The 12,884-nt window shown below is 37.7% G+C and overlaps 1 protein-coding gene across 1 annotated transcript; it reads right to left on the bottom strand.

Moving 5' to 3' along the window:
* Positions 1-1,602: 1,602 nt before the first annotated feature.
* LOC108373620 (dedicator of cytokinesis protein 3-like) lies at positions 1,603-11,001 on the bottom strand. The gene is made up of 6 exons (XM_017629540.1): positions 10,585-11,001; positions 6,377-6,583; positions 4,559-4,733; positions 4,262-4,483; positions 3,953-4,189; positions 1,603-3,355 (listed from the first exon to the last, which is right to left on the bottom strand). Exons 1-6 carry the CDS (start codon positions 10,698-10,700, stop codon positions 1,622-1,624), a joined length of 2,691 nt encoding a protein of 896 aa, XP_017485029.1. The 5' UTR covers positions 10,701-11,001; the 3' UTR covers positions 1,603-1,621.
* Positions 11,002-12,884: the final 1,883 nt, after the last annotated feature.

The following is a 12,884-nucleotide window of genomic DNA, read 5'->3' on the forward strand; positions in this document are numbered from 1 at the left end:
GCCACGTTCACATAAGGTTTATTAAAGGCGAAAACAGCTGTTCCTGTAAAACCTGCAAATCCTGCAAATCCTACAAATCGTGAAGTACGGGAATAGGCTAATGTATTTAACTACTTATTCCTTCAACTTTGTTACTTTGATCTTTGCTTTCTAAATTTTAGGTATATGAAAAATGGTTGCCATAAACATATTACAACCACAAAATATTGCTTTAGCTTTTGCTGGAATATGAGTGATCTGTGAGGGCCGTATTCTCAAGTAGGTTTTAAAATTTATCTTCAGATTTTGTTCTGAAAAAATATACTTGAAGAGCAGATACATTTAGAACCTACTTGAGAAAGCGATGCTAAGGTAAGCACACTCGGACATAATTTTTTCCGATCGACTAGTGAATGAAGTACTACAATGATTTTCTGTAAACGATACTGTATAAGACAATCGATTGTAGGACCACATACATACATATGTATGCAATTTTTCGTTGTTTTCGAAATAAATTCTCTTTTTAATGTAAAAAATTTGTTTACTTGACCTAAGTAGATTGTGTATTTGAGAAGGTAGTAGCTAATGAATATTTACGAAGTTCAAAACTATAAGAACAACATAAACACAATATTTCAAAACTAAATTATATGAAAATGTAAACTTCATCTTTCCAACTTGTCACCTATTTATAAGTGTTTACCACTTGTTACTGAGTACTTATCTTACGTTATAATGTTTTATGATCCATTAAATTTGTTTGATATCTATACTTTCTTTTCCCTATATCCTACTACGCGCGTGTCACCGTCATCACCGCTGTCTGCATTTTCACGTCTCTAAATCATCGCTGATCAAATGAGAATTCAGTTTGCGCATGCGCATTGGAACGCGCATGCTGACAGCAGTGCGCATGAATATGTGTTGTTTGGGTTTGCATTTTACCAGCCTCAGCGTAATCCTCACTCGAATCGTTCGTTGTCGTTTGTTCATATTCATACATATTACTACTACTACTATATACACTTTGACTGCCATATTGCGTGGTAGATTGTGAGGGTAGCTCAAAGTGTACCGTGGGTTGTGGTGACAGTTCGTAAATAGTCTCAGGTTCTACAGTAAATGTTAAACCACAGGAACAATGCTCCAACAAGGCTGCCGGTGGCGCTGTTTCGTTTTGCGCCAATGGCATTGAAAGCGGCAGCAATGGTGGTAGCGGTGGCGGTGTAACCAACGAGGATAAGGATGAGGACGCATGGACCACTGCCTGTTCGGTTATGGTAGCCACCGCACTGGGCGGTGGTGATGGTGAGGAGAGGCATTCATGGCAATAATGTGTGCTATGGTAATGATTGTAGCGACGATTTAGTGTATACGATGAATGCAGTTGAGATGCGTTTGATGGTAATGATAATGAAGTGGTTGTCGAATTTGTGGTAGGTGAGCGTAATGTTTGGCCGGGTGAGAACGCAACATGTGACGCATGCGAGCGAAGTAAAGGTGGAGGTGGTGGTGGTGTTGGTGAGGGCGTTTGTGTGGTTGATGAAGTCTCAGTTTCAGTTTCGGTCGTTGTGGCCGATGGGAGCGGTAGAGGTGCTGCTGGGCGAAGCAGCGGTTGATGGCAGCGACATATTGCAACTCAAAAAGTGCCGCCATCATTGTGAGATTCACTGGCGCTAGCGTTGTCGCCACTGGCGGCGTCACTCTTCTTAGGTGTTATATAGTTATCACTAGCACCAATACCGTTCTGTTGGTGACTTTGACTGTGATTGTGAGTTGAATGTTGTGATAAATGATTTGGGTGATTCAGTGCATGAGAATGATTTGATGCAGTATGATTTTGATTTTGAATTGTGTTTGGATTTGTTGAATGCTGCTCTTCAAGTGAAGAAGAGTCCGCGGTTGCGATAATATTCAATGACTTGGGAGGTATGGGAGGTGGCGGCGGCATTGGCAGATCGTCCATATCGAATGAGCTGGCCGAGTTTTCACGATGATTTATATTGAGCGTAGTGTTGATGGTGTAGGCGCTGTCCATGCTTCCATTCGATATCAAGCGGCAGTGGTCGCGATGATGCACCGTGCTCACTGAATTGGATGAAGACTCTTCACTGAGATTATTCAAATTATTAAGATCGTGCGAACTTGTTGTTGAGATGCCTGAATCTCGAAAATCATTTGGTCCATACCCGATCACATTAAGCTGCGCCGTCTCACCTACACTTGTTAGAGAGTGGGGAGCTTGATCCGCTTCAGGGTCGTCGAAGCTGATATCTACCACTGAATACTTCTGACCATGCTCATGCTGTTGTTGTTGCTGGTGATGGGCAGACAAAGGGCGCCGTGGCATTGAGCCAGCTGAGGGATACTGACTACTGCTGAAATCATTTATGGCACTAGGATTTGAAGCGCGCTTGTCGGGCGTTATGCCACGCGGCGGTAGTGGAGGTGCGCTGGGTGAACCCACTTGATTGGCATTACGCTTAGGTGGCACTTCTGGGCCATCCATGGCAGGCATGAAATTCTGCGAACGCGGACGATTCGGTACAGGTGGTACTTTATCACGCGTGATTTCCGGTATACTCATGCTCTCATTGCTTAGCGTTTGGTATGAGTTATGTATCAGCAATGAATGGCCAGATTCGACTGGCCGTAACGTGTCGCCCGGGCGCGTGTATATATCATCTTGCTCATAGACTCCATAATAATTTGACGAGCCAGTATTTAAGCTGGGATTCCCCAGGCTCATTGTGCGTTTTTCGGTTGGCAGTGGTGGCAAGGGTGTATTAACTATGCTCTCCGAATGTTGGCGCTTCAGCCGGCCCAGACCTGATAAACTTTGTTTTAACTGCGAGAAGCGTTCAAGTAAACGATTATGTAGTGGCTGTACGTTGGGTGGCGCCAATGTGCCGTGTAGTTCCAAAGCCTGCTCGAGTACTTGTATTTGCTCTAATATGAGAGCCTTTAATTTTTGCACATTTGTTTGTTGGCCATGACCTTGTGGCGACTTCAGGAATTGTTCCGAGAAAAATGCCTCTTGATATTTGCTTATACCACCCATGACATTTGCATCGATTATGCCTTGTAAGCGCATCGAAAAGGGATTTATATTACGTTTTGGTTCAGTACGATACTGTACAATGAGATCCCATAATTCTTTGCCGACATTATTCATTGTCTCGCATGCAAACTCTACTGGGGTAATTTCATGTACTGACTTATGTTTTACTTCGAACCAGCGCAAAATACCGGGCAGTTGATTGGATATTTCCAATTTGGTGCGTTCGATCCACAGCGATTTAAATTCGTTGTCCTTATCGATAGGACCTTTATAGATGGGGCGATCGTAGATGAAGCGTGTCACATCGTTGACCTTTAAGAAAAGGTTAAAAATTTGGCGTATACAAAATCTACGTGTAAGGTTATCGATTTTTAATTTTTTTCGAAGGAATAAAACTACTGAACAAAGTCAAAAAGGAGTTGTTAATAAATCCAAGTTTATATATATGTACCAAAGGGTGGTCCAAAAATATATGTATGTGAGAAAAGTAACGTCGAAAAAATATACCCGTTTTTTTTTTAATAAAAAATTATTTAGAGGTCACGAGAAGCTGAAAAATAATACCAAATTGTTTATTTAAACATTTGTTATTAGCGTTGTTGAGGAACCCATAAAATATAGTTGGGTATTATATAATTGGGTATTATTTCTTGAAGTCGCCTGAAGAGATATTGCTGACTGATATAGATTTTCAAGGATTATTTATATACCATTTCTATGAAAAATGGTTTTTCCCCATATAAACTACATGGGTAGCTTTGAGCGCTTTAAGCGACGTCCAAATATTCTTTGATTTAAACATAAAACAGGATTTTTTTTTCGATATAGACGATCCTAGGGGTGAGAGCAATAAAATTCAGACTTTACGTGAACTAAAAGTTCTTCACATTCATTCCCGTTTTTACTCACCTCATAGAATCTAGCAATTTTCTCCGGTACTGGCACCATTGCCGTCTTTAAGGCCTGCGCATCGCCAACTGGTCGTACATTACTAATTTGTATGTATTGTTCTGCTGCAGTGAGAATCGAGTTATCTGGTGGACTATTGTTGGTTAAAATCTGTGCCGCGGGAAATTCGGTTTGTAAGCGTTGGGTGAAAGCACCTATACGTTCATACTCTAAGCCGCGATAGACGAATTGTTTGTTCTACAAAATTGATATAATATTTTGTTTGATATAAATTAAAAAGCAAAGATTTTGCAGAATGCTTAAACTCACCCTCACAAAAAGCGGAAAACCCAGTCCATAGAAACCAACACGAAAATACTCCGGTTCTGGGCGCAGTTGCGTTAGAATATTTTGGAAAAATTTTGCCTCGAGTATAAGTATCTCACTGAGTTTATTGTAATCGAAACGGCGTGTTTCATAGAGCAAAGCTAATTCTTTGCATAATGGAATGCCCTTTTCCCAACATTTTCCCTTGTCGAAATATTTCAAGATCTACAAAAGTGAAGTAATAAAGTTAAACAACATAAAGTAGACAAGAAATAGAAGAATCCCCATTGATATCATTACCTCATGATAGAGTCGCTCTTTGCGCTGCCACTCTGGCTGGCCAGTATTATCGTTCGGTGCGAAACAGAGTGACTCACGATCCCAATTCAGCATATTAGCATAGAGTTTTAGCGTGTAACCAGCCTCAGTGTAATTTTCCGCTTGTAGATGTAAGTCGTGTAGTTTATAGATGTATCTGTACCAAATTATACATATGTAGGTGTTACGAATCCAGATTTGTGTATGAAAATAGCATAATAACTGAAAATCAACAACAAAATGTTCAAACCTAAGGAGGAGTGGTGGGAGGCGTTTCGATTGTAGTTTGTTCTAGGCTTACATCCTTGTATAGACCCGCAGCAAGATGGGCAGAATGATGTCTCCCAATTGGTCTATACTTAGTACTTTTAGATATAACGTTGTCATCGTAAATATTTTTTTTAGACCAAGAGCCAGTTTGCAGTGGCCGTAAATTTCGCCTTCGATGCTACCAACCACCATAACCACACAGCGACGATTAATGGGGTTCGCCGATATAAACGGGGTTAGGTCGCCAAAAAACAGCCCTGGGAAAAAACCGAGTCATTCCGGTGTGTAGACGAAGTTTTCATGCTGAGGCTGAAACATTTGGTTGCAGCGGGAGTAGCATATCTCACCAAGGTTCTTAAATTGTCAATGATCACTCTCTTATAAGTGGTCCCACTGCTGCAACCGGGGAAACCAGCCAACAACATGCTACTCTCGTACTTTATACACCACCTGACTTCAGGGAAGTATCAGCATGGTTTCCGTAAAGTGCTTAAAACAACAACAGCACTTAACGCCATAAACACTTATATAACTCGTGGCCTAAACCGCAACCGCCCCTGTAGCGTTGTGCATATCAAAGGCATTTGACACCGTTATAATTTCACGCTACTAGAAGACATGGATGCTCTCCCACAGGGACTCAAACGGAGGTCGGCGAATTATATGAATGGTCCCAAGTCGTCAGTAATCTTCCGAGATCAAACCTCTAAACCTAGAAGAATTAAACAAGGGGTTCCGCAGGGGGATGTAAACTCCCCCCTACTGTTTTACTTCTATATCTCGAAGCGCCCTCAGCCACCGGAAGGAATTTCCCTGATCTCATGCACTGACAACAGTTCGATATTGCCATCTGGGAATGGAATTGATGACTTCTGTTGGAAAGTAAACGGCTATATTTCTGAACTTTCTCGCTTCTTCACCGCAAGGAGTCTAATACTCTCCCCCCAACGAAATCAACGGCGACCCTCTTCACCACCTGGACGAAGGAAGTCAGGTTTCAACCAGGCCTTCACGTCGATGGCACACCTATTATATGTTATATGATAATTAAATATGCCGTTGTTGTTGTTAGGCCATCAATCTTTCCCACCAATACTATTTAACTTCTAGATATCGAAGCTATCTCAGCTCTCTGTTCTATTACTCTGACAACCGCTTAGTATTGGCACAGGGAAATGGAACTATTGATGATATGCGTTACTTCCAAGCGGCTACCTCTCTAATCAACAGACCACATACATGGCCGATAGGTTCCAAATTATGCTGCGCCTGTTTAGTCACCTAGAACAGTAGGATGCAGTGAACAAAGTTATAGACCTGTAGGAGCCGCACTTCAGGCAGCAAAAAGAACTGCTCGAATGCTACCACAGGGCACAACTGACACCTCATATCTTTTAACTCGCCCCTTCATGTAACACCCTTGAACAGGGTCGTTTAATAAAAAAAATGAACATATTTGGGTCCGAGTGAAAATAGGTTTTTGTAAATTATAAGTATACATTCTTTTTAAAATATCGTATTTTTACTCACCTCAAGTACATCTCTTTGCGATTGATTTCATTTTTATAGAAATTCAATAAGTTCACTGTGCAAGACATTCGCTTGTCACGATTCTCCTCACCCTGCATTACGCTACGATAATCCAATAAACGCTCCAATAAACGCGTTACCGATGCTATGAAAGCGGTGCCAGCATCCTTCCAACTGGGATTCTCTGTTTGGACTTTTTCCAGTAAGCTGCGTAGGTAAGAATGATTCGCAACATAGTTACATACATACATATATAGTGATGAGTGATTTAAAAACTCATTATTGCCAAGAAGGAAAGTCCAAATATGTATTTATAAAGAAACTATAACAGCACAACAACAAAAGCTTTCAATTTATTGCAGATATACTAAGAAAAAGTTATTAATATACACAAGTTATGACTCGAATAAATTATACAGTGAAACTTCGATATAACGAACCTTGACGAAAAGTTGTTTTCCCGATATAAAATACATGGAAAACTTTGAGCGCTTTGGAAACTCCCAAATTCTTTTTATATCAAAATAAAAAAAATGGGGTATATTTTTTCGGTAAAGAACAACCCTAGGGGGTGGCGGCATTAAAATTCAGATTTTACTTGTTCACATGCATTTTTGGGCCTCTCTAATGCACATGCATATATATATATATTAGAGTCCAGCGCAATTGTATTTGCCGCATTTCATTCAATAAGTACTCCTTGCATTGTACTCTACTCCCAACACATTGTTACTTTTTTTCCGCATACATACACTACTTGGCGTTGAGAGAGTAAATACTTGACGTACTTGCTATTACTCCACCAAAATACGTACTCTACTTTCCCTCATCGCGTACGAGAGATATTTGCTGCTGCCAAAAGGGAGTAGCAAATCTACTCTCTGTATACTTGTAGTACGGTAAGTACTTGCGTATTAAATTTCAATTCTGGTTGTTAGCCTACTAGTTGATATCGTTTGCAGCGCTGGTCAGTGAAATTGAAAGAGTAAAAATAGAATATGGAAATCGACGATGTAAGGAAATGTTTACGGCCTTATTTATAAAAAATAACGTAGATTTAGACAGTTGTTTAATGTGACATTTTCATAAAACTTTTGTATTCAAGCAGCTTTTTAAATCTATGTATGTACTTAAATTTTTATGAAAGTATTATTTCTCGTCTCTAATTTTCTATAAAACTATTTGCAGTCATTAACCAACAAATAAGTTGTCAACAACAATAACTTAAGCAATGCTGCTATACGAAATAAAATTATTAGTGGCAAATCAAAATTTTGAAAAGTGCCGATTTTCACATTCGATAGTTGGACATGGTAGCGACGAGATGTACGAGCATTTTTTTCTTAAGAGCTGCATACTGATTTAAGAAATTTTTTATAGAAGAAAATTTATTTTCCATTTATTGTGCGTAATTTTATATGAATTTTTAGTTTTTCTTGAGAGCCTTTACAAATAAAAAAAATTTCGGAATATGTACATACATATGTACATACATACGCAGCCATATAACTTGATTTCAAGAGAAACGAATTTTCATTTGGCACGTTCAGAAGGCGAAACAGCTCAGTAACTGGTGCGATTGCACCTTCTGAACGCGTTGTTGCGTACTTCTGATCAACTGAATAGTTGCGTGTTAGATGATCGTAATATTTTTCTGATCATTTGAGACAACATGTTGGTGTGTACCTTTGAGAGTTGAATTTGACAGCTAATGTATGAAGTCGTTCAAAAGACGCATAACGATCACTGATTTTTGTTTAGCAACGGTTGCGCTCAACTGCTGCGCCTTCTGAACCTACCTATTGATAACTTTTTTTTTTTTGATAACACTGCGACAGCTCAAATTGGTATTGAGTAAACCCAAATGCAAGATAGAGTTTTTGAATTTCATTGAGTTTTTTTAATAAATACTGAAATTAGAGGTGTATGAATGGCGAAAGAAAAACTTCATCCGATTTTTTTTAAATCGAAACTACATTTTAACATATGTACATATGTCCATGCATACATAAATATATTTAATATGAACCCATGGTTTCAATTCTACGCATATCGTCAGGGTTTTCCTCACAACTTGGTTTTGCTGCAGTGAAGCGACAGAACAAGTGACGAGAAAAAATATATGCGGACACTTACATATATATGTATCTATGCACATACGTATCTATGCACATACGTATCTATGCACATACGTATCTATGCACATACGTATCTATGCACATACGTATCTATGCACATACGTATCTATGCACATACGTATCTATGCACATACGTATCTATGCACATACGTATCTATGCACATACGTATCTATGCACATACGTATCTATGCACATACGTATCTATGCACATACGTATCTATGCACATACGTATCTATGCACATACGTATCTATGCACATACGTATCTATGCACATACGTATCTATGCACATACGTATCTATGCACATACGTATCTATGCACATACGTATCTATGCACATACGTATCTATGCACATACGTATCTATGCACATACGTATCTATGCACATACGTATCTATGCACATACGTATCTATGCACATACGTATCTATGCACATACGTATCTATGCACATACGTATCTATGCACATACGTATCTATGCACATACGTATCTATGCACATACGTATCTATGCACATACGTATCTATGCACATACGTATCTATGCACATACGTATCTATGCACATACGTATCTATGCACATACGTATCTATGCACATACGTATCTATGCACATACGTATCTATGCACATACGTATCTATGCACATACGTATCTATGCACATACGTATCTATGCACATACGTATCTATGCACATACGTATCTATGCACATACGTATCTATGCACATATGTATGTATGTATGCACATACGTATCTATGCACATACATACATATGTACTTAGGTATGTATATCAGCATTTTAGTTGAAAGTACGTTTTGCTCGTCGCTCTCTTCATCGCTCCACTACATTCCTGTCCTTAGTTTTTTTCAGATACCACAAATGCGCGATCCAGAAAATTCTTCTATCATTCTTGCCACAAATGTATGTTTTCTTCGAAAATACTCAAGTACTACCAGTAGAGTACTCTACTGTCAAATACCTTTTACTCGCAGTAGTTGCGGAAGGCAAAGTAAATACTCTACGCGTCTTGCTATTGATCGGTAGTTTACGTACGCTTGCAGAAACTGGTTTATGCTTACTCACAATTGACCCGAACGGTGAAAGTAGGGGATGGAAAGTATTTGCGCGGCGATCGGATGTCTTGTTGGGCCGTTTAAATGGAATTTGCGCTGGAGTCTAATATATATATTCAAATACTAACGACACAAAAATTATCTTTCTAATAAAGTAAATTTTCAGCAGTATTAATATTTGCTTCTATTTTTATTTAAATTCTTAAAATGTTCTGCACCTCGGACAGTTAATACGAATGTTTGGAAAAACTCGAAAGAAATATTTTCGCAAAAGTAATACATAAATAGATATGTGAATATGTGTATGTTCTGGGTATGTGGGGGAGTGTAAAAATGATTTCTAGAAATATCTGAAGTTCAACGTCTTCTACCAAGATTTTCTTTTATTCTACGGCAAAACACATAGGGCTGAACTGATAATATAAACTATGAAATTGGGCTTAATCGATTCGGTTGTTTTCAAGATTTACAGCTTCGAACACATTTTTATATATTTTTTTTTTTTGTTTTTGGTTTAGTTATGTTTTTGTAGTAATTCGTTAAAATAATCAACAAAAATGTACAACGGTTAGTTTCTAATATGCAGAGGTTTCGTGGAAGGCAAGTATCCTCACTACAAATAAGAATAGTTTAAAAAATCGTTTTGAGCTTTAAAAGCTCTTTTCCATGTAAAAAATAACCGATAACACAAAAGACTCACAAGCTCGCCATTTCAATGCTTAGTTTAAATTCGCCATAACTCTGTTTCCACATGACATTTGTTAAATTACACAAATTTTTCTGTTCCAAAATTTACTGATAATTCGATACAAGAAATCTCAATATTTTACATAAGTAAATACATTAGAAAGAAAGGTTAATAAATAAAACAAACAACTGTAACATATCGGTTTAGCTATTTAATGTGAAAATCTACAATGAAATGATAGCAAATCAGAGGTAATAGACTACAACAACAAAACAAAACGATGACTGAGGTGAGATGAGATTTTTCACTTACACCAAGCTCAGATGTTCCCTTCGGTTGGTTGGTTGCATTTTGTGTTTGTTAATTGAATGCATATTTAACATATTTTTTAAGAGGCGATTTGTAGGCGATGAACAGACATTTAACATGATATGATTAGTACAAAATATGCAAATGTTTACATATATACAAACTGGTATAAGTACAAAAAATAGTTATTGTTAGGGATAAATAAATACATATACACATGAAACTATGCATAAATGTTAGAATTGGGCATTAGACTGGGGCAAGTCGGCGTGCACCAACTGATTTATGCACTTACATAAATATGCACATATTTATGTATACATATATTGTTCTGGATAACTGATGGTTACCCCAAAATTAAACAAAGTTAGCAGGGTTAAGTTAAACATATTATTGAGAGACTTTAATTTGGAAGGAATAAAATTCCTCAACCTGAGTTATACGGTGCCGCGAATGTTTTCGAAGCATCAGAAAAAGGAATCATATTATTTCTGTTGTAACAGAAGAATACGAGTATAGCGATGGTCGGTGATGAATTGTATGGAAGAAAGAATCCTATTGTCTTGATATTGCATAGTGTGCTCCAGTCACATATATATGTAAATAAACTTACAGGATAAGAGAATGAAAGACGATTTTCGTTGGAGTAGAAAATTATTGAAAATAATGGAGCTTCCAAAAAAATTGTGTTTTTCCTTTAGCCCTGGATGTACATGCTTTGTCGAATCGGCGACGCCAATTTTCAATTTGTCGAAACTGACCGAAAGCTGATCTATGATGATGTAATTTTTAAATATATTTTACAGCCAAAAACCAGACACCTGAGAACAAAAGGTATGGTCGAAACTAAATGTCGTTCTCGTAGTTTTATTCCCAATAACGTTTAAAAACGGAAACAAAATGAGAACAAAACCGTCCGGAGTATATTCCTAAGAACGAAAATGAGAAAAAAACTGTGAAGAACGTTCTCAACGGAACGTTCTGGAAAAGAACAAAACGGGAACAAAAGTGTAAGGAACTTTCCCTCGAGGAACTTTCTGAAAGAAAACGAAACAGGAATTTTTGTCATAGCGTTCCATTAGTTTGAAATGTTTGAATATCAAAATTAATCAAAAAAGAACTGAAAGATAATTAAGCAATGAATTAGCAACAAGAGTTTACGGGATGTACATAGCTCAGTGGTTAACGCTTCTGACTTTGAACATCGATTACGCAGGTTCGATCCCTGCTGAAGTCTAGAAAAAAGAAGTCTGATGAGGATATGATCTCCGAAATAGCTGATATAACTTCTACCGCTTAGACTTCGTTGCTTTTTAAATTTTTCCTAATAAACAATCGTGGTACAAAGCTCAATAAAAATATTAAAAATAATTAAGCAAATTAAGCGAACGAAAGACTTAAGACACAAACTTTTCTTGAAAAAAATAAAAAAATTTCCATGGAAATTTCCAGATCGTTTATCTTTATCAGGGTAAACTGCCCGTTTATCTTCTCAAAACTTTTGTTCTCCAGCAAACCGTTCCTCAGACTTTAGTTCTTATTTAACCCTCCTTGTAAGCGTTCTCGATACTTTCGTTCTCATTTGTATCTCATTGAAAATGTTCCTGAAAGTTTCGTGCTCATTCTGTTCTTCTTGAGAACGTTCTCTAGAGTTTTGTTCGCATTTTGTTCTTTACGGAGGCGGAACTTTTCTCTTCATTGTAAGTAAATTGGCTTTAAAGCTATCATGCGTACGACTGCCATCAATTCGACGAAGCATGTACTTTACATACAAAATACAAATAAGCATGTACCTCCAGGGTTAAAGAAACCACAGTAAATGGCCAAATGCAAGCCGTACAGAAATGCGGAGCTTGTAATGAGTGCGATTGGACCATTTATAACTGTTTCAATTACCCAGAACAAAACTTACAACAGGCTAATAGAAACTGAAAAAAACGGCAGATCATGCAAACCTGCGATCTTTTTATACAACTATTTACTTTTATAACTTTTAAACACCACATAGATAATCTCTCCATATTACGAAAAGCATCTGTTCTAGCGTTCTTACAATTGCCGGTATAGTAAACTCTTATCAAGAACTGTCGCTTCTGCAGCCATCCCAGCAAATTGTAGGATATTCTAAAAAAACAAAATAAAAATATGGAAACAAAACTATAAAACAGAAATATAATTCTCTTTTACCCTCCTGCTCGGCGTTGGAAAATGGTAAAAAACGAGAAATTTTTGTTCATAAAAACTTTTTCTGAATCTGATATTTGCTTACCCCAGCCTAATGACCATACCAGTTGAAGCAATTT

The sequence above is a fragment of the Rhagoletis zephyria genome, unplaced genomic scaffold (genome assembly GCF_001687245.7).
Source record: "Rhagoletis zephyria isolate East Lansing unplaced genomic scaffold, Rhagoletis_zephyria_1.1 Rzeph_scaffold_06869, whole genome shotgun sequence".
NCBI classification, from domain to species: Eukaryota; Metazoa; Arthropoda; class Insecta; order Diptera; family Tephritidae; genus Rhagoletis; species Rhagoletis zephyria.